Below are 19,001 nucleotides of genomic sequence, written 5' to 3'. Positions count from 1 at the left end.
AGTTTGGCTGATTTAATTAAACTGTCTCAAGTGAAGAACTAGTAAAACCAAGTAAACCAGTTAATTAACAATAATTATCTTCAGTGTTATATAGTTGCTTCAGTGCATTTTATACTGTAAGATAAATGTTAGGACAAGAACCCCAACAATCAGATAATCCCCTGTGAGCAAGCACTAAGTAATAGTGGGGAAGAAGAACTCAGTTAGGCCCCTCCAGGATCAGGCTAAGGGCACATCTGCTACAAGCAACTGATGAATGAAGACAGAAAAAAGGAACACTGAGAAACCAAACTTAAGCCAGTTTTTGAAGTTAGTATAAAAGGTCCAATGTTAAAATGCCCAATTTTACAAGAAATAGAAGACATAAACATGTTTAGAGACTGCTCCAAATCAAAAATGTCATCATCTGATTATATTTTCTCCGTGCTTCAGTTTTGGTGACTGAAAATTTAATATTTTATTTCACAGGTAGCGGTGTCTCAGTGTTCGCCCTGTACAGTGTATAGATGCAGTTTGCCATCAAAGCCAGCTAGCAGTACCTGATAACATTTCATCTTCTGGCTCCACCGATAATAACATTACAGCTTCAAAATGCAGAACATGTGACATCACAGTGGCTACGTTCTGATGTTACCTTTGTCTTGCTCAACAACAGCCATCAATCCGATGCAGGTTTTTGTTGGCGCTCAATAACATAAAACATCGTCTCAAACTCTGCGGCATTCAAAGCATATAGCATGTACTGTGTTTTCAGAATTTTATGACACAATTACAAATATTAAAATATTTCCATGTGAATTTTAAAATTATTACAGACTTATGAATAAATAATTTCAGTTAGATTAAAATAACAGGAATGTTGCGTTACGCTGACATGAGCATCACTTGGTTTGAACCCAGTGATGTTTTTTGGTAAATGCACAGCTGGAGAAATCTATGAAACCCGGATTCACCAGCAGTCTGAAATGTGACACACCAGCAGCTCCACCATCCAGCAGTTTTTTCTGTAACATTAGTGATGATGAAATCCACAGCTGCACTCCAGAAACTGTCCATCTTTGGTCCTCTACTTTGTGTCCATAATAGATAACCGCAGTCACTTGTGTTTAGTGGGAAGATAATCCAGCTCATCGCTCTCCTCTGGTCCTCTGATGTCCCCAGAACTCTTCTCTTCATCTGATCAGACACAGGAGAAACACAATGAGTGAACCAAAAACAAACAAAACCAACAGGTATCATAAAAACTCCTGAGTGTGGTTTACATACAGATGTTTTCAGACGACAGCAGCTCAGGAGTACGAATCCTTCCTTCCTCGTACTGAGTTTTCTTCTCCAGGAGTCGCTGTTTGCTGGAATTTATCTGAACTGAACAAACAGGAAATGGATATAGTTTCAGTTTCAGAAAAGTTTAGGACAGGTGTTCAATAATGTCTGAAGAAACTAAGGTGTGGTCCTTTAATGAGTTGCTCACATACTTGAGGGCTCTGGAGATGTTGACTTCAGGGACCCTGCAGGAGAGAAGCCGTAGAGCCTTGCAGTGGCCCCTGCCGTGGTTTGCCCTCTAGTCTCTGGTCCTGCTGGGGCCCCTCTCAGTGCTCCGGGTGCTATACTCAAACTAGTGCTATTGGGCTGGGGAGGGAAATTGTACTGGTCCTCAGTGGGCACCGAAGGCTGGTTGCACTCAACCTCTGTGAGCCTAGCTGGACTGTGATACTGGGCTTTGGTGGAAGGAGATAAAGACCTGCAGCTGGTCCCGTTTGATCTCAGCTGAGAGCGAAGGTCGTACTGGGAGAAACCTCGACTCTCGTCGGTTTCACATGGACCAGCGAATGAACAGGAAGACACAGGAGGGAAAATGGATGACGGGGGAAGAGATGATGATGAGTGAAGTGGGTCAGGAGTGGCGAGGGTGAACAAAGAGGGAGAGGAAGAAAATTTGGTTGACTGTGACACTTGGTAGGTATCCTCCAGTGGTCCCAGTTTACTCAGCTCTTTGGAAAGCTGTTGTATATTAGAGTCCAGAGAGCGGGGAGGTCTGGGGAAGGACTGATAGGGAGGCTCCCTCACCATTTTATATACGTCCTCAAGAGATGCACACACCTATGAAAAAACAAAACAACACACTGAGGTGAAAAACAGGAGGATCCAAACAGGAGCCCTGAGGAACTCCAGAGTGCTCTAACCAGCAGTCACAGAAGTCCAGATTAAATTAAATTGCACCAGAACCAGTCTGAACTGACAGGATATGCATCTGAAGGAGTCTGCAACCGCTGAAACTACATCTGAGGAGGTCTGGAGAGACTGAAACTACATCTGACAAAGTCCAGATTAGCGAAACTGTTTAAGAGGAAACCAAGTGAGTGTGGCTGGCTCTTACATCTTTCATTACCGGTCTCTTCCTCCTGACTTTTGCCAGACACCTGCAGGCCAGATCCGCCAGTTGCAGGCTACCAGTAGGCTCAGCAGTGCCCCCTGCAACGAAAGTGAACACAACAGGTAACAGGAAGGACATGGAGCAGGCACAACAAGGACAGGGACTGTGGTCTTAGCTGAAACACTGACCTGAAATCAGCCGTTTGTCAAGATGCTTCCTCCAAACTGCTTCAGTTGAGCCACCTGGACCTTCCTTGATATCCTCCACCAGGTCCTTCTGCAAACCAGAATCAAAACCAGGGTAAGCCCGACTCAAACAGACCAGGTTACCGGCAAGGAAACACACCAGCCGGGTTTGGAAGAATTCTGCCATTTTCCAAAGCTTCAGATTCAAAACAGCCCAATCTGCAAATCAACTGTGTGAGCAGGTGTGTGTTATTACCAGGAATCTATCTCTACACATCCCATCTTTCTCCAGAGCTCGACGTCCAGTCAGCACCTCGAGCAGCACCTGAAACACACGCATGTGTGGGCACACACACGCACCATTTTCAGACACTTGCTGTGTTTCTCTTCTGTTTTCTGGTCTCAGAATAAAAATGTTCAGTTTCACATCAGTTCCTAAAACAGGATATTTCCTGTTGCCAACTCTATAACTTACCTACAAGTGACGAAGCTGTTTCTCTAACTAGTAGATGGTTGTTACTTATTTTATAAACAAAACCACCTACAAATTATTATGTTTATGATATTTTTTATGGTTTAATGGCTGATGTTTTAGTGTATTTAATTATGCTTTTCAAACATTTTTATGGAGAAGCTTGAAGCTTAGGGTGCAAATTATGCTTTACAGTATACTAGTATTACAGATCAAACGATAACACCGTCATACTTAGTACAAATTGAAGTCATTCTGTTTCCAGGTCCTTTTTTTTTTTTTACTTCCGTGCTTCGGTTTCAAAATCTACAACTTCTTGTTTACATCTTTTGTGGTGTTTAAAACATTTTCTAGAGGAACAACCAAAATTGAGACCTGCAGCTGTAAATCTTGCTACCCCTCAACGGTTAGCCATGGTTCACATCGAAACATCACATCATAGTGATTAGGAATTAACTGCATTAAAAATCAAGTCCTATAATATTAAAAACATACATGTTTCACACAATTTTCCACTGTTCTCATAATAGAAATGGGCCTGTTTCTGTACCAAACTACAAAACGTTATTGGAAAAGCAGAAATATTTTTATAATTAGGACTATATGAATACACAGAGTCCTCCCATACTGCACTAAAAGTTCCTCTTAAACTAACAGACTTCTTTTCCCATGAGGCCCTGCGTCATCTCACCACTCCGAAGCTGTAAACGTCCAGTTTGGGTCCCAGCTCTCCGCCTCTCACGTATTCCTCCGGCAGATAAGCCAGCGTTCCTCTCACTGTTGTCGTTTTACCCACGGATGTCGTGCTAGCTGCCGAGGTGCCGGTGGGTACAAGCCGAGCCAGACCGAAGTCTGAAAGCTTCGCCGTCATGTGACTGTCCAACAAAATGTTGGAGCTGGAGAGAAACAGAGGCACATAAACAAAAAGAGTTCAGGTTAACACACCAGGTGAAAGCAGAGGCTGCCTTTTTGCCAGAGCGTCGCAATAGTGCAAATACTCGCACTAACAGAAACAACAGAAACACATCACAGATGACTTTTTGACATAAGGCAGCCTTATAACCAGGTGGAACACATCAACTGTGATAAATGAGTAAATGTGGTGGTAAATGCACTTCATGCAAATCATTTCATTACTTCTTCAACGGAAACTTCATCTTGATGTTTTTTCCTGTGACCTTTGTATGAACTGTGAAATGAAGGCATGGATTTCAACTGAAATTTCACCTGACGGTCTGCCTACGCTGACGTGTTTTACACACAATTCAGAGGAAAACAAATAAATGATGGTGACCTCCACATAGCAGAAGAGGAAGAAGTGGGACTTCTTCCTCTCTTTGTTGTGTTTGGCTGAATGACAAAGTACACCATAAATATTTATTTTCCTGATCACTTTTCCTTGACTAGAGGAAAAATGTGAGAAGTTAGAAGAGAACAGACTACAGTCCACGACAGACTGATTAATAACATGAGGGTGAATGTTGGTCTGCTGTGGTGAAATTGCAACCTCCTGGACTACAAAAAGCTCATCTTTCATACTGTTCCTGCGTTGGTCATACAAAAAAGGATAATCATGAAAAAAATTGAAAACAAATGGAGCAGGCTCGGTCTCAGCAGACAGAGCGGGTCGTACACGGTGGTTCAATCCCTGGTCCTGCAGTGCATATGTTGCAGTCCCATCCCTTGTGATTTTCATTGTTTAAAGGCGTAGAATACAGCACTTTATAAATGTGTATGAACGAGCATGACTGTAGCTTGTAGTAAAAAGTGCTTCGACTGCTCAGTGAGAAAAGCGCTACATAGGTACTAGCCCATCTTCCAATTCAATAACATAAATAAAAATAAATTCATCATCAAGGCTGGAATTTGAAAAAGGGAATTTATGCCCTATAAGCAGAAATAATATTTGTCACTTTCAGATTAGTTACTCATCGTGTCCAGTCATTTCTCTCTTCCTGCTGGAAATAATCCAGTATAGCTTCTGCTTTCTGCACTTTTCAGTGACTCATGTCAAATAAAAATAACCCTAAAGACTGTAATACAGCTGTTCACTTTGATCCATTTAACACATATGGATTCATAAATACACCGAAGAGCTCCAGGGTGAAGATCACCTTTTCACGTCTCCGTGGATCAGTGGCTTTTCGCCTTCAGGGGGGCAGTGGAGAAACTGCAGAGCTTCTGATGCGTCTTTAACAACACTGACTCTCTGAGGCCACGAGAGCACCGCACACTCCTGAAACACACACACGGAAATAAACACACCCATGGAAATAAACACCCCTCCGAAACAAATAAACATTTGTAAATTATGTAGTGTGCAGGGTTTTCCCCAAGCACTGAAACTCGGCTGCAGGACTGAGTGTTTTTACAGAGCATCATGGAGAATGCACATGAAGAGGTAAAGGTGATAAATAAACACTTAAGAGCCACCATCATTATTTAACAAGCCTTTCATATTTATAATCACTTCTCATCAGTGGATCTTATTTATTTGTATATCACAATCTTTTATTCACATCTACTTGGAGCAACAGATGAAGGCTGATACACTGGGTGTATCAGGTTTCAGTGTTGCCAGCTTTCTTTCTGTAATATTGCAAGGATAATGGCAAAAGCCAACACTGAAAAGACCCAGCAATGACCACCTATGACGCCCAGAAAGCACCCGAGTCCTGGGAAAACCCTGGAGTTATCTGAGCTGTGTGCATCTGTGTATGTGTTACGTTGTGCAGCTGGTCCTCCAGAGATCTGTTTTCCATGTAGCTGTAAATCAGACACAATGAACCTCCTCCGTCACTGAACCCTAAAAGATCCACAATGTTGCGATGTCTGAATCTGAGGAGGACACACACACACACACACACACACACACACACACACACACACACACACACACACACACAATAACAACCATGTGACTTTAATCAGAACAGATGAAATCTGCTGTATTTCACTGAGGAACTTCACCCACCTTGACAGTTGCTCCACTTCAGTCTGGAAGCTCTTCTTCAGCAGAGCCCAGTCCAGCAGCCCGTCCTGTCAACAACAGCAGCAATTCTGACCAATCACAATCTACTTCCTGGCAGTAAAATGGACCAATGAGAAGGCTTTTTCAGACAGTGAGCGGTCGACCCCTCTCTAATTATCAGTCGATGTTTTTCTTTTAACTTTTCTAAAAAGAGCCAAAAGACTCTTTCAGACTAATTTTGTCTCCGTTTCCATGGCGGCAAAAACCTCAAAAATGACAGTTGTTTTTAAAAATCTGTCTGTGACAAAACCATAGACTGTACGTTAAAGATGTTGCCAGCTACCGTGACAGCACCCATTGGATTGTGAAGTCTGTTGAACCCTCGAGATGAGCCATTTTGCTGACACCGTCTTGGTGTTTTGAAACAGGATGTGCACTGTCACACACACAATGAGCATTTCCGGGAAAATCCTCTCTCACACTTAGAATGACCCAAATTTACAAAATGGACTGAATTTTTCATTAAGTGTGACTGAAACGAGAAGCTGAGATGATAACATCAGCAGTAAAGCGTCGACTGTGGTCCTGACAGAGCGCCGTCTTCCCACAGACTCACTTTAGGAGCGGAATTTTTTGTTCAACAGCAGCAGTCGCTCCCTGGTGGCCTTTAAAAATGATGCAGGTTTAAGGCACCTCTACGTTGGCTTCACTTTTTAGACCCAGAAGCTAAAATTGAAGCTCATGTTTTGGGTGGAGACGGGCTTTAGAAGGGAATCACCCGACCCAACCACCATCGCAGGACTTCCAGGTCGGTCTAAAACGTCAAGCAAATGTAGAAGTTACCTAAACCGGCCTTCTAACAGCCAGCAGGGGGCGACTCTTCTGCTCTGTGACCTTTCGTCATAACATTTTGGACTCAGTCACTAGTTCCAGGTCAGGCTGAATAAAACATGAAGATCATTTTGTAAAATAAAGAATCAAAAAATACTCTAATTGGCTAACAACTACTCACTCATTAAAACGCTTAGCTAGAGGTATCGTCATGGGGACTTGACTAACCAATGGCAAATGTCCCGGAGGCTACATTCATCTTTTATAGGGTCCGTAGCTGTGACAAGCCAAACCAAAAGCCTGCACAGCCTTTTTGATCTATTTCTAACTTTTGTGTTGCTTAAACTTCATTGTTAATGGCCTGCAGGTGGCGACTCCTCTGCTTACATAAAGACTTAAAGGGCCCTTTCCTCAAAATAAAAGTGTGCAACACCATTTCTGACTTTTTTGTATTTCATCTCATTTCCTTTTATTTCTTTGGTGCCCGACAGTTTTAACTTTTTAGCTCAGCGCAGAAATAATCAGACGGTTGGCATCGTAAATAAATTTACTCTAACTGCAGCGTAAACTGTAAGCAGAGTTTTTCTGTACCAGTCCTGTTGCTGCCTGAAAACCGCTCGCCGTCTGAAAACTCCCCAAGACTGAACTGCGTTGTGATTGGCTGACCTCTTTGAATTTCTTGACGGCGCACTTCATGTCCTTCAGAGTCGCTCTGTACACGACTCCAAACCCCCCCTCCCCTATCTGCAGGCGGGGGGAGAACCCATTTGTTCCAGCATACACCTCTTCATATGACAAGCGCATCACTGGGATGCTGCTGCTCACCGCCACCGACGCCATCACCTGGGGCTGAGGGATGACATCACCACCATCATCAGGCTTTGTTGTAGTGATGTGTTTGTATTGATTGTTGAACAAAACCTTGTGTAATGTGTGTGTAAGTGTGCGTGTGTGGGAGAGAGACCTGGTGGCGTTGTTGCACTTCAGAGCGCAGCCCCGGGGGGGGCGATGCAGGTCTGGGTAATGGACTTCCTCTTCCTTTATTTGCAGAATAAAGTAGTGACATCATCAGTGTCACAGAACAAGCCGACTGGACATACGAAAATGTCTGTTTATGCTTGTGTTACCTATTGAGCCCAGTCTACAGGTGTCCTGTATGGGCGTGGCCCCAGGCTTTTTGGGAGGGGGGACAAACTGAGAGTCAGAAAAAGGAGACGAAGAAGGAAGACGACGAGGAGGAGCAGGAACATAGGAGTAAAGGTCCAGACTTCTCACCCCTGCAGACAGAGAGACAGAATGAGAAAAAGTCAGTCCTATACAAAAGGTTCTACTGAGAACATGGACTTCAGGCATGCTGCACTAACATGTAGTGATGAAGTGTTTAAGAGAATATGATCAAACCAGAGACATCTTCAATATGCGTACAGGGACGGGTACAGCACTGAGGATGCTGTGCTAAGTGTCACTCTTTAAATAAGCAAACATTCAGAAGATTCAAAAGCTTATGATCAGATTCTATCTGCTGATTCTAGTTCTGCATTTGATTGTTCGTCCACACCCGCAGGTCCAAAAACTCTTAAATTTAGAAATGCCTTAATTGTAAATTGGTTTTTATCCCTTTTGACTAGCAGGTCACAACAAGTTAAACAATTCAATCTCCGTGAGTTCCCCTCTCCTTTTCACCTTGTATACTACTGGCGGTTGAGGTAACTGGACTAATTATGGGATTATCAAATTCTCATCAAAGAATTTGATAACCCCGTTATTATTATATTTTAAATCTCCTACATGCAGGTGACTGCTCGTCTTTATCCCACAGGGATATCAGTGATTTCAAAGTGTGATGTAACCGTGATCGTCTCATTTTGAATAATGATAAAACTGAAAAAAAAATGCTATTTGACCCTAAGGGTATATGTGCACACGACCCAGTGGCAATTGATGTCTGTACAATAGAGCACATATGGACAAATTCTTTAATTGTGAAGAATACGTTGATTTTTAAATGTGAAAAATTAGCTCAAAGACTCCACTGTGTTTGTAGACTCAGGCTGTTTGAAGTGAGCTCTGTGGTTATGGGTATTTTATATAATTCAGTACTTGAAAGTTTGATTAGATATGAGATAAGAGCCTGGTTTGGCTCGCTTACAGTAAATTCAGAGTCTAAGATTGAGAAACTGATAAAAACTATCATGAAAGGCAAAGGAAACCAAGAGAAACAGTTTCTCATGTCGAAATGAGGAAACAGTTGTTCATCAGGCTCATAAAATTGTTAATGAACCATCCCATATTCTTTATTCAGAGTACGAGTTATTACCCGCAGGGACTGTAAAACAAACTGCTATAAGCTCTCATCACTCCCAGCATCTATTGCACTTTTAAATAAGGACTCAGTGCAGTTTAAAAGCTCTGGAGCCACATCATCCTGTACATAAATGTTTGCTGGAGTCGTAATATGGGAAGCAAATTTTTATTATTAATTTGGATAATTAATTTATTGATTGATTAATTTTTGGTGCTGGTTTTATTGTGCGAATGCTGCTTTGTTTAGCACTGTCTGTCCAAGATTAATATCTAATGTGGTATGACTAAACAAAGATAAGAGGCAAGTTTATTCTTATCTTTGCATAGTCTTGCAGAAACATGAAAAAGACGACGTCTAGGTGGGAGCACTGATGCCGCCTTTCCAGATGTGAAGGCTAGCAGTTCTATAGCCACTGATGTACTTCTATACAATCAAACATTCAGGCTTTTGTGCCGATAATAAGCTTCTACTCTAGTAAGTAGGATGCGATGCACATTTCCAAAAAGAATTTCACATTTGAATTCATCTGACCACAGAAGAGTTTTTCCACTTCGACTCAGGTCATTTTAAATGAGCTTCAGTTCAGAGAGAACTGGAGGTTTTTCTTGATCTTCTTCACGTATGGCTTCCTGTTTGTATGTTAAAGCTGCATTTGCAGATGGTGCAGTGAACTATCTTGACAGACAGTAATTTTTGGAAGTGTTCCCAACTACATGCACCGATTTCCATGACAGAATCGTGCCTGTTTTTAATGCTGTGCCTCCTGAGGGCCCAAAGATCACAGTATCCAATATTCATTTTCAGCCTTTTCTCTTGCACACAGAGACTTCTACAACTTCTCTAAATCTTGTGATGACAATATGTACTGTAGATGATGAGGTATTCAAAGTCTTGTTGGTTTATGTTAAGGAATATTATTCTGAAATTCTCCCCCAACTGATAGACACTTTTTTAAAGCTACAACTACAAAAGTAGTTTAAATTGCTAAGTATCAACTTATGAGTGAACAAAGTCAAGCATGAGGGTAACCACAGGCAGCATATTCAAGATGAAGTGATAACTAAAGGACAACAACTCTGAGCAAACCCAACAACTTAAAAAAACATTTACAAAACAAAGCACCATATGTTGGTTGTGATCAGCTGTAAACACCTACAGCATATATCTGTGAAATCCAACACATTTTAAAACCTTATTTTCCTTTTTAAAAGACACTTGGGAACAACTATATTTAAGAATTTTTAATATATGGTCTTTTTTTCTAGATGCAGGTGTAAATAATTCTTTATTGACTCCTATTCATCGAGGGCCATCTCACAAGCACCGCGGCTGAACTGCACCCAGTTTGTGCACCGTGGCATTAACATTAATATACTATCCCTCAGGGTCAAAGGTCATGAGTGTCTGGAGGTAAACTCACAGTTCAAGATGACATCACGGGGGCGTAACAGCTGCAGACCCTCCAGCAAGTCGATCAGCTCTCCGACTCGAATGTTCCTGTTCGAGCATTTGACCATCACCCAGTGGGTCCGCCTTTCCTGCCTCTCAGCCAATCGCACGTCGTTCTGATCCATCAGCATCCCAGAGGCTGTGAGACAGAAACAGTACAATCAAAAACTGCAGAAATATGAAGTAAACTTATTTTACAGACACTCACAGACTTCAGAGGACAAACACTAGCTCGCTATAAACAATCACTGATATAAAATACAATAATATAAAAAACAAAATCTAATGAGTTTTAAATTTGACCAAAAACAGCACAAAGAGAACATGTGAAATATTAAAACCTAAAGTTTAACAGCATTTGGTTGAATCCGAACAGAGAATTTCCCCGTACACGTCACAGTTCATCATTCTGCTAAAAACTAGTGACCTGGCTTCACTGGTAGCCATACACAACCGTACCATAATATGTTTAACAGATGTTTTCATGGAGCGTCAGATCTGGCTTTCTTGTTCTTGAGTGTAACCAGTGGTTTGCACAGGAAAGGCATCCCTTTACTGTAGACTTTGACAATGATATATCAACCTAACACAGGATGTTTCTGACTCTGTAAGATGCTGTGAAGATCTTCTGAACCAAGGAGATAACTCTGTGATTTTCTTGGTTCAGAGATAATTTTGTGACACTTTAGCTGTCCTCTGTGATCTTTCAGGCCTTCTGGTGTTGCCAGTACATCCATTCTGTTATGCCGATTGCTGTCTCTCTAACAGCTTTATTTGTGTTTGTCAGCCTAATAATGCTTCCCTCATTAATATCAACACCTCTTTGTGCCTCTTTTTGAGAGTTAATGCAAATTTCAACACTCTGAATCAACTCCAGATCTCTTATTGTCTTAGTTTGTCATGAAATAACAAAGGAACGAGCCTCCCTTAGCCAAGACATGGCCTCCAAGTTAACTGTCCAATCACTTTTGAGCCTCTAAAACTGTGCATGATGCTGCATTCCAGATACCTCTGAATCCAGATGTCGGAACTTGGAAATTAGGGCGTTCCAGAAGAAGTGAGGAAAAAGAAGATTTGTTTTGGTTCTTCGCAAAGTAGAGACATTCAGGAATCACTAGCGTGCACCTATGGTATCAATTTGAAAATCCTAGATGACTTCCTTCTGAAAATCTTGTGAATGCAATGATTAAAGAAAACTTGACCTGTGGCCTTGACCTTGAGGTTGAGGTCACTGAGATTCAAGCTCGTCTAAGATTTTTAGTAGATGGACTCATGGTATCAATTAGAAAACCCTACGTTGCCTTGTTCTCAAGTTAATGTTATCATAAACTTCGGTGTCCACGCCACCTGCCTGTTCGGGGCAATGACAATTCCCATCAGCCTTTTACGGCTGAGGGGTAAAAATGGCTGTAACTCCTAGAAAGCTAGTGCAGTTCTTTTTTTAAAGCGCTCGAATTAAAGCTGAAAATCTGCACCAGAACCACATCTTGATGATTGTTTTAAAATTTCACCGTGGTAGTGTACAGAGGCGAGAACACAAAAATACAAAAACAAATTTACTCTAAATACTTATGGAACATCACATACTGTATGTTGAGGCATCTGGTGTTATTTGTCTTATTCAGCACGCAACATTTGCCCTTATATTTTTTTAACATCTTTATCTGTTGGTTAACACTTGTGACTCGTGCTTCATCTGCAGTGTTGCATTAGAGTTCGTCTGAAAGATTTCAAGGACATAATCAATGCACGTGCTGTCCACCACAAACCACAACTCCATCACCTGATGTGGGTGGGATACACAACAACTGGGCCTGACGCTTTTCAGTTTGAAAACAGAAAAAAAATGACCAGAGTTTACCACAAGGAGGAAGAGGTGCAAAAAAACCCCAACATAGACCAAAGAAGCAAACAGGAGAAGCACGGGCGATGGCAATTTATTGTTCTAACAACTGGTTTCATTTCATTTCAAAGAAGTGCTTGTTCTGCTTGTTCTGCCGTCTCCACAGCAGGGCAAAAATGAAATTACCAGCAACAGCAAAAAATATGAGCTAGAACAGCCCACATTAGTGGTACTTTGTCTCTTTTTTGACAGCTACAACAAGCCAACCTTCACGTTTAAAACAAAAAACGAGTATCAAAAACTGATTTTCCTTAGGGGGCGATCGTGGCTAGGGGGCGAGCGTGGCTCAAGAGTTGGCAGTTCGTCTTGTAATCGGAAGGTTGCCGGTTCGAGCCCCGGCTTGGACTCGGTAGTTGTGCCCTTGGGCAAGACGCTTCACCCGTTGCCTACTGGTGGTGGTCAGAGGGCCCGGTGGCGCCAGTGTCCGGCAGCCTCGCCAATGTCAGTGCGCCCCAGGGTGGCTGTGGCTACAATCTAGCTTGCCATCACCAGTGTGTGAATGTGTGTGTGAACGTGTAAAGCGCTTTGGGGTCCTTAGGGACTAAATAAAGCGCTATACAAATACAGGCCATTTACCATTTTAAACAGCCACTTGAGGTAATTCGATAAAGAGCTGCCATTGTGGCTTATGTTGACCAGGATAAGCCACAATGGCAGGATGTCTCGGGGATCACAAGTAGCTGCCTTTGATGGCTGCGAGGGTGATGCAAATTGGAACGGATGGTGATATCAGAGAAGAGGTACAGGTGGCCAAAACGCTGTCGTTTTTCTGTAAAACTTCTATTTAAGTAGAAGAGAAACTGCCAGAGGTCTTCCTCCCCACCATCGCCAAATGCTGCTTATACAATGTAAAACTTTAAAAGTGTATTTCATTCGAAGAAAACTTAAGATTTTCAAGTCACCTGAACTCAATATAGTACACCAACATAACAGAGCTCTACCTAATTTTTAGTCAAATAAACCCCGCACAACCTTAGTTAAGAGAGTTTACAGTAAAACAGAAAACTTCTGGATTTTTTGAGAAACCTCAAACTGTTTCTAATCACATTTCATTATGTGTCAGAACACACAGGCATTTCAGTTTCTGTCACATTCTTGTGCTCCGTATTTACTCAATATTAACCAAGTGCACTTACAGATAACGTCTACCAGAGACTTCCTCAAAACAGTCACCGGTGAATTTATCTATATTTAGGCTAACTGTAGTCAAAATGTGACCTGATATCGGAAGAAAACTGTACCTGATTTAATCTCAGCTGACACTCACGCTAAAGCAATCTTTTATTATTATATATTTTACAACTTTGTGGAAATAGTTGGGACAGGTAAGCCCTGTACCTGAGAGCAGACTGAGAAGGATGGATCACAGCTGAGGCTCTCACAGCTTGTTTAATTCTCATTTTCTGTAGTGATTTCACATGGCAGCAGTTAAAGTTGTTACACAGAATAAACACGCTAGAGTTTATTTTGGTCAAACACCCAATTAACGGTGGACTCCACCGTCCCTCCTACCCCAAGCTGCTGGCCTTTAGCTCTCAGTCAAAGTTCGGGTTCTGACTCACCAAAGCGGGTCCAGTCCTGGTTTGACAGCCCGTCCATGATGCGGCAGAACTCACAGTCAACGGAGGCGGGCAGGTTGTAGTATAATACGGCCCTCGGGTCTCCTCCCGACATCTTTACCTAACTCCTTCTACAAGTTAGTCCACGCTGAAGCTAATAAGCTAACCGATGACAGCGACCACCGCGGGGAACTCTGGGTGGTCTGTAGGGTATGAGATTCACACAAGGACCTGGATCACATCAGAACCGCCCGGAACGAACCTGTTCAACCACTTCAAAAACTCTCTCAAACTACAGGTTTGAGTCTTTCAGCGCTTCCGCCTAAAATAAGCTAGCTGCTTCCGCTCCGTACTACCAAAATAAAAGCCCAAATAAATGCACTGTTTTAAAACTTTTTTTCTTCACTTTTTACTTCTTTTTTTTTTTTTTAAACAAATGTTTTACCTCGTGAGCCACATACACCCCCATTTGATCACAAGTGGACCACACCAGTGAAATTCCCCTTTCTGACAGTTTAAATCAGTTTAATTACACATTTAATCCTCGAGATGTCTTAGGACCGGATCGACAGATAAAAGGACATCTCAGTTTTTCTACATGATAAAGAAATCTGTCGTGGTAAATGAAAAAAATCTGTCAGCATGACTCTGGGTTTAAATTGTAAGACATAAAGATATAAAATGTAAAATGACTGGAAAAAAAAGTTTTGGTAGTTTATTGACTATCCTGATATTATAAAAGAGAAAGCTTTTTGCAGAAAATGGCACTTTAAATTGTGCATCCTTTGTAACAAACAGACATTTCTGTAGTAGTAAAAACAGCAACGTCTCTTATCACTCTATTTTTTTACCTATTACCTAATAAGTTTGGTTTAGCATAAATGGCCATGGGAGAGGTCTTTATCTGTGGAAAATAAAGCTGTAAAACGTAGAAAAATGCAGTTAAAAGTCCAAAATTTATTCCTTCACATTTTCAAAAGCTGCCCAGTGGGGCCAGACTGGAGTCTTTGCTTAGCCAAATTTCCAATTGATTTATTTTGTTTATATGTATTATTTTTATTTATGAAGCACAGTAAAAATTAAAAAATAATATGAATTCTTTGTTTGGGGGGGGGGGGGTTAATGATAATTACTCAAGCATAAAATGTACTTTTTGATTATTAAATCACCAAAAATAACCAGAAAATCCAAATATTACTCTTCTCTATACCATGATTTGTAACAGTGTATTACATCAGATCAGTCGTTCTTACATGCAAAGTGTCAGCTTCTCCACTGTGACCGTTTCCTGGTTAAATATAATTTCCTGCATAACAAACTCCAGATTGTTGTTGTTTTTTGTTTTAACTATCAGTCAGAAAATAGGATATTATTAGAACTAGAGCTGCTTGATTTAAACCACAGTTATTTTGGTCAGTGCTGAGATTGCTGTGATGGAATCCAAATACAAACAGAGTTTTGAAAACATGTAGATGTGTTATGGTTATAAAATGTCCTTTTCACATTGCAATTAATGTTTCCTGCAATGCATTGAGCTATGTCACCTGAAAGAGACACTTTATTGTAATATATTAAGAGATTTCATCATATTTTAACTTATTTTATATAAATTTTTATGCTTACCACATTTTATACTTGTTTTACATCCTGCAGGACTGATGTGTGTAAAGACCTTGTTTGTGTATCTACATATGACTTTCATTTCACTACAGGAAGTCCTAAGTGAGTATTTCCTCGTGGCTTTGACTAAAATGAGTCATTTTCCTGTCTGAACTATGACAAATGTGAAGCATTGCATTGCATTACATCACACACACACACACACACACACTTACACACACACACACACACACACGTTTCACACTTCCTTTTTCTCACCTTATTTTTTTAAATGTTAGTCGTTGAATGGAACGCCTGAATGCTTCATTAGCTCAGTTCAGTTTGTTTGTGTCAAAGGATTAACAACAGCAAACTGTTATTATTAATACCACATACAGCTAAAATAACAGCATGAAGTAGAACCGTGAAACCGAAGGACTGAGTCACGTCTCGGCGAAAAACAGAGAAGCTCGGTAGTTTTGCTGACCTCAGTGGAGATATTTGAAAAAATTCCAGGTTTAAGAATCTGGTTTTGTCATCAGATTAATTATCCGTCAGGTATGAGACTGCATAAAGATCGCTGGGATTCATGTTCACCCTGTGCAGCTGGGCTCTCATATCTGAGGATTTTGCTTGATTGTTTTTTAAAGGTGCTTTCTTCGTTGCCTTTATGTGGCTGTCTTGACTCGACCTAAAGGATATTGAGACAAATTCTAAAAATTAGCATGAATTAATTTTTGTGGGTCCCCTCCAATGCTGAGGTCCCTACATAATTGTCATTTCAGTCCACTGCTGCCTCACTGCAGGAAGGTCGTGGGTTTGAATTCAGTCTGGGGTTTTTCTGTATGGAGTTTGCTTGTTCTCCCCATGTACGTATGGGTTCTCTCCGGGTGCTCCCGCTTCCTCCCACAGCCCAAAGGCATGCATTGAGTTAGGTTAACTGGTGATTCTAAATTGACTGTGTGATCATGAGCATGAACGGTTGTCTGGCCCTCTGAGTTACCTCTTTGACAGATTGGCAAAAAAGACTAAAAAATGTGCCACCATTACGCCACCCACTGTTGAAAGCCAAACAGAGTGTTTTTGCCATCTTAGTGTTTTGAAACTGGTCATGACGTGTGAGGCGTGGATATGACTGTGAAAGTGAGCGTGCCACGGGGTCATTAGTCATTGAGAATACCCTGGATTTTCCTCCTTTCTGACTCTGATATTGTCCATGTTAAAGACAATTGGCCAAATCTGCAATGTTTATAATTACCACCAGGGGGCGACTCAAGTGGAAGCACATTGTGAAAAAAATGTCCCTAAGATTCCCCGCTCTGTGACCTCAGTGAATGATTTCATTGACTTTATGGGCTTGACCACTAGTTTCATGTTATACTACATAAAATGGGTGACGTTGCACAGTTGGCTTGCCCACCAAAAACGCTCATTGGCCCCCCTGTGGTCATCCTGTGTGGGTGCCACGGTAGTTTTAGCCCACAGGGCCCCCATGACAGTTTTCTGTGGGTCAACCATCTGTGGGTCCCTACAGAGGGACCCCAACAGGCAAAACTGTTGTTTATCCTGTGTACGTCCGCACAGGCAAGAAGTAAAAGATATCAGAGAATATCCAATTTTCATATTTTCAAGTCAGGCTTATTTGTTTGATAGGATTTGCGTTTATTGTTGTTGGGTTTTTTCACCCCTTTGAGGGCAAGTGGATCCACAGTGAAGTGGTTTACATTCATTCATACATACAGTCACTGTTGGTGCACTGTAGCATTTTGCTGTCCTTGAAAGCTCTTCATCCTGCCGCTACATCACTTTGGCTGAAAAATGTTAAGTGTTTTTTTTATAAAACTGGACAAAAATCTAATTCAGACTCAGAGGGAACGCTAATAGGTTTTTACAGATGTGGCAGTTTTTTATCATTTATTTTAATTCCTTGAAAACAACTGGACTTGCCTAATTTTGAGTATCTTTTTTTAAATATATATTGGGTTGGACCTTGGGATGGGGATTGGTTATAAGTTGTTTAGTAGTTTCCAAAACAGCTTCACAATTGTTAATGGCTGGAACTGTATTGATTTATACCTTTATATCACTTGTTTTTGTCGAGGCTGATAGGTCAAACTACATGTGAATGAAGTGGAATTTATGGCTCAGCAGAGGGAATGCGTTCACAGGCCGCTGGCAGCTCGAGGATGGCCCGTCTACCTACAGCACGCTCTGTTGTAGATAGAGGCAGCATACAAAATATGTGGTACAGCTGGCCTGTGGGTCACTTTCACTCTTTGTTGGTCCGTCAGCTGTTGTTGGTCTGTCTGCCAGCCCAGGAAAAGGGCAAAGTTACAAAGAGCTGAAATGAAATCAAGTTTTAAAAATAATAAAAAGTGTCCACTGCAGACACTGTCTGTGCTTTTCATGCTTTATTTTTGAGCTTCAGTGTTTGCTTTGTGCATCTCCAGTTCCTGGTGAACGCCGCTGTTGCTCTCTTCCCTCTTCCAGCCCACTTAACAACCAATCAGGATTTGGCAGACCCAACACCTACGGATAGTGGAGATTTTGGAGAACTGCACAGGAGCGCATCTGTGGTGAGTGAAAACCCCTCTCAGTTCAAATGGAAATATGTACGCAGACTGACACAATTCCAGGACATAAATTATACTTAAGGAAGTGGCTAAAATTTGCTTTTTTTTTATATTCATTGAAAAATTAAGAGTCACACTCCATACCAGTTGGTGGTGGTAATGTGCCCTGGATTGTGGTGGCCGGGTAGTCAGCCCACTGGGTCTCAGTCTGAAATGTGGGGCACACCTGGGTCCACACCGTGGGTATGCTGCAGACCCACAGTGGGGTCCAGGTGTCCCCTCATTTTATGCTAGTACTTGCTACAGTGGTCTGCCAGTAATGGACTGTGTGGGTCTACCCACAGTGCAGCCAGATTGTGGGGGCATTGTGTTTGTGTTTGGCTCTTCTGCAGGTAATCTGGTTTTAATGTGTGCTAAACAAGCCTCCAAAAAAACTTTTACTCTTAACAAGTTTCACTTCATTTTTAAATAAAGGTTAAGATGGGTCAGTGTGGCAGCAACAGGGTATTCAAGACAGTCTTTTCCCCGGCAAGTTTTCCAGTTCCTCCGGAGTCATTCCAAGACAATCGTTGGCCCAGATAAGACATATTATCTCCAGAGTGTGTCCCCTGGGTTCTACTTCCAGCCCATGTCTGACAGGCATCCTCATCAGATCCCCAAACCATCTCTGCTGGCTCCTTTCAACTTTAAGGTAGCAGCTCTACTCCAAGCTCCCACCAGATGTCACGTCTAAGGCTAAGCCCAGACACTCAAATCAAATCAAATCAAATCAAATCAAAC

General features: G+C 41.6%; 1 protein-coding gene across 1 annotated transcript; it reads right to left on the bottom strand.

The window, feature by feature from the left end:
- Positions 1–9: 9 nt before the first annotated feature.
- On the bottom strand, positions 10–14,358 carry irak1 (interleukin-1 receptor-associated kinase 1). Its single transcript, XM_063465312.1, has 15 exons — positions 14,053–14,358; positions 10,559–10,726; positions 7,961–8,110; positions 7,798–7,871; positions 7,500–7,682; positions 6,006–6,070; positions 5,758–5,869; positions 5,146–5,267; positions 3,723–3,927; positions 2,816–2,884; positions 2,563–2,650; positions 2,378–2,472; positions 1,476–2,100; positions 1,267–1,365; positions 10–1,176 (listed from the first exon to the last, which is right to left on the bottom strand). The coding sequence occupies exons 1-15, from the start codon at positions 14,162–14,164 to the stop codon at positions 1,097–1,099; spliced, it is 2,247 nt and encodes a 748-aa protein (XP_063321382.1). The 5' UTR covers positions 14,165–14,358; the 3' UTR covers positions 10–1,096.
- Between the last annotated feature and the right edge of the window lie 4,643 nt (positions 14,359–19,001).

The sequence above is a fragment of the Pelmatolapia mariae genome, linkage group LG20, assembly GCF_036321145.2.
Source record: "Pelmatolapia mariae isolate MD_Pm_ZW linkage group LG20, Pm_UMD_F_2, whole genome shotgun sequence".
NCBI lineage: Eukaryota > Metazoa > Chordata > Actinopteri > Cichliformes > Cichlidae > Pelmatolapia > Pelmatolapia mariae.
The sequence above is the reverse complement of the archived record's forward strand: the minus strand, read 5'-3'. Positions and strand labels throughout refer to the sequence as shown.